The sequence below is a fragment of the Cricetulus griseus genome, chromosome 6, assembly GCF_003668045.3.
Source record: "Cricetulus griseus strain 17A/GY chromosome 6, alternate assembly CriGri-PICRH-1.0, whole genome shotgun sequence".
In the NCBI taxonomy this organism is placed as follows: Eukaryota; Metazoa; Chordata; class Mammalia; order Rodentia; family Cricetidae; genus Cricetulus; species Cricetulus griseus.
Window position 1 is genome coordinate 10,214,944 of NC_048599.1, and position 3,512 is coordinate 10,218,455.

At 41.1% G+C, this 3,512-nt stretch overlaps 1 protein-coding gene across 1 annotated transcript; it reads right to left on the minus strand.

The window, feature by feature from the left end:
• Positions 1-2,639: 2,639 nt before the first annotated feature.
• LOC100762699 (cAMP-regulated phosphoprotein 19) lies at positions 2,640-3,104 on the minus strand. The gene has a single exon (XM_027423240.2). It carries the CDS (start codon positions 3,077-3,079, stop codon positions 2,741-2,743), a length of 339 nt encoding a protein of 112 aa, XP_027279041.1. The 5' UTR covers positions 3,080-3,104; the 3' UTR covers positions 2,640-2,740.
• Between the last annotated feature and the right edge of the window lie 408 nt (positions 3,105-3,512).

Below are 3,512 nucleotides of genomic sequence, written 5' to 3' on the forward strand. Positions count from 1 at the left end.
GTTGTGGTGGGGCTGGACATTTTGTATTTGTGTAGTTTTTCATTAACTATTGTCCCAACTCATATCATCTAATTATCTAAGATATCTTGGTGCTCCCTTGTATGGAGGTGGACGCAAGTGCTTTGTGTACACAGCCGCCTCTCTCAGAAGAACATCCCTGTGCCTTAACCCATCTCTGAAACTGTCAGCAAGAGAAGCGTCCCTCAAACCTAAGACAATGCCATTACGACTAGCTCTCCCAGGACTTGACTATTATCCCAGTTTTCTCAGGGTCCCCTAAAGATGTCATTGCCCCCCAAAACAAGAAGCAGTCTAGAGAACACAAAGCTCATGTTCCCAAGAGGTAGGGTTGGTGGTTTTTAGTCATTTGGTGGGGTGTGGATATTTGTCATCATTCGGGGGTGTCAGTTACAGTTGTTATTGGTAATGGTCAGGAAAAAAGCTGAACAAAGGAGACTAGATCCAGGGGTCTCTTTCAGAAGAGAAAAGGGGAGATGTGGTATGGAAAAGTTGGGATAAAAGGGTGGATTGTTGAGTCTACTTTTGAACAACTTAGTTTCAAAAATTTTACATTGGTCTGGATTTTTGTATATTGATACAAATTTAAGGTTACTTTTTTATATTGTATATATGTTTCTACTCTTGTTTAAGATATTGTACTTATGCAGCTCATTTAACAGTGTAATGTAAACTTTTAGTCCTTGAAAGCTATTTAAGATAATAAAGAAATACAAGTTAATAGTTATCTGTAAAAGTCAAACTTATAGTCATGTTAGGTATGTTTTCAAGGTCATAAAAGGTATACTTCAAACACTTCAAAGAATATGAAATTTAAAACGTTTTAATAGCATAAGGCTTTTCATGACCGTGAGACACGTCTGCTCCAGGCAGCACCAATTTACCTCAAAATGGGATGACAGGCATCAAAGAACCTCCAAATGGAGTTTGCTTTCTTTGTGATAAAAGTTAGCCACTGGGCAAGAAACTGCCCTTGCCTTGACTGTTGACAATATGCTGTCCATACTAGACAAACAGGACACACAAAGGTGATTGCTGAATTTTGTCAAGACAAGATAGGACAGTCCTTCAAAATTTATGCTCCACAGAAAAGTCAGTCAGTCCCTTCTTACACCAGGGAAAAATACTAATCCACCGCCAGGGGCCCCCTAGAGTGCAGAGGCCTCCTCATTGACATCCATGTTCAGAGGTCTGGATCAGTCCTGTGCTGGCCTCCCAGACAGCACCTGGGGTTGACGTGTTCCCCCTTGTTCAGGATGCACTCTCGGCCTGGACACATGGGGAGCCCAGGATGATGTGGTGGACTTTTCGGAGCCCCTGCGGAGGGCCCTACCCTGCCTGGGGAGTGGAGGGTGGATGGGGTGGGGGTAGGTTGGGGAAGGGTAGGAGGGGTATGGGTGAGGGTAGGGAGAGGGAGAAGGGATTGACATGTGAAACAAGCTTGTTCCTAATTTGAACTAATAAAAAAAAAAGAAGAAAAAAGAAAAAAATTCGGTCAGATATTCTAGGCCTGTAGGTCGAAGATGGATGCCCAATGTTTCAAAGGAACCTAGGGGGACTGCACAGGCAGTCAGCTGCCTCTGTCATTTCTATAGTTTTGGAAGTTGTTTGCTCTGCACTTTCTGTTTACTCAGGTAATATTATATCCTTCTGGGGTCTCTGATTGAAGACTAGATAGTTATAGTTACAGTTTTTCTTGCTACCAAATTCAAAAAAAGAAACTCACAAAAGAGATGTAAAGTTTATAAAGGTTGAGAGACATAAAAGATTAATCTGTTTATCTAAGAAAATGTTTTGAAGTCTTAAAGATATGTTTAGAACAGTAATATAAGTTATGATAGAAAGTGGTTGAGGTATAAAACTTTGGATTCTCTATGGGTAGATAATAAATAACTATCTTTGGATTTACCAAATATAAATGGACTGGACATTGGGAATGTAATTCTTACCCGATAATTGTTCTTTTTTTTAAGGTTGTGCAAAACTATTGTATTTACAAAAATATCACAAAAGTGAATGCAATAGTCAGTGCACATGCACACCCATTCACATCTTCAACAAAGAAAGCTGTCCCAACACTGAAGAACCCAGGAAGAGCACTAGCTTCAATGACAGCTGATAAACATTGGAGTCACACAAGTCACACCAGAACGGGCAAATATCGCCCAGGTAAGATGCGCTTGTTAAAGCTGGAACAGCAGGTTTAAGGCCATCAAGTCCAAGTAGTTATTCAAAATCTTTTGTAGCCCATTTACTTGTGTCTGAATTATGTGACTTGTCTTCCAACTTGTGGTCTTAAACTTCTGTCTTAGAAAATTCAAAAGGAAAGAAAATACAGAAGAAATCAATACAACAGAGGTTCTAATTAAATAAGAGTAACATACAAAGCTATAATTATGAGGAAGTAAGGAAAGCCAGAACATTAAAGCTGTAGAACTTGTTTGCTACTTGTTGGAGCCAGCCCTATATATACCAGGTAGGTAATATGTACAACTATCGTAACTTAAGTTGCTGTTACATGTCCTTTGCACCAGTGCACTGTTAAACTAACCGAAACCTCTACACATGCATGCTCCCTTACAACAGCAGCACGCACTACCACTACCAGCAAAACTGTCAGTCTCAAATGACATAGTGGGTGAAAGGAAACAGAAAGTGGGTAAGTAACGTAGTAAGGAGAAATAAAGGACATTAGAAGACTCATGCAGTTCAGCTCTTTTAATCAGCCAGCCAGCTTGCTAACAACCAGGGATGGTTTCCGCTGAGGAAGGTCCTGTGGAGTGGGAATGTGGTCACCAGTGACCTCTGTCTTATCTGGGGCTGCTGCAGGAAGCTGCTTGTTCTTCATCTTTGCTTTTGCCATGTTGTAATTCCCAGAATCAAAATACTTTTGCCCTTTCTGCAATCGTTTCCTTAAAAAATCAGAACCTCCAGGCTTTTGTCCCAAGTGTGGATACCTTGCTTTTAACTTTGCTTCTTCAGCTTTCTCTAGACTAGTCACTTTATCTTCCATTTCCTTTTGCTCCTCCGCCGACGCTGCCTCGGGAACTTCCGCGGACATGGTGCTCCTTCTATCCCGGCGCCTCCGGCCCCGATAATTGTTCTTATTGTATATAGTTTTACTGTGTTAGAGTTAAAACCTTTACTTTTTATTTAGACAAAAAAGGGGGATGCTGTGATATATTTGTACGCTATGTGAAGATATATTGCTGTGATTGGTGTAACAAAAAGCTGAACCTGAACAGTCAATAGCTAGGCAGGAGGTCCAGGTGGGATTTCTGGGGAAAGACAGGAAGAGGGGGAGAAATCTAGGTGTGTGGGAGATGCCAGGAAACACGGAGAGGAAACAGAAGGTGCGAGATGGAAGAGAGGTGACACCACATGGTAGAATGTAGATTAATATAAATGGGTTCATTTAAGTTATAAGCGCTAGTTAGGAACAAGCCTAAGCTGTAGGCTGAGCTTTCAGAATAGATTAGAAGTCTCCATGTCAT

Coding starts and splice junctions, on each gene's coding strand:
- LOC100762699 (XM_027423240.2), bottom strand. CDS start 3,079: ATGTCCGCGGAAGTTCCCGAGGCAGCGTCGGCGGAGGAGCAAAAGGAA.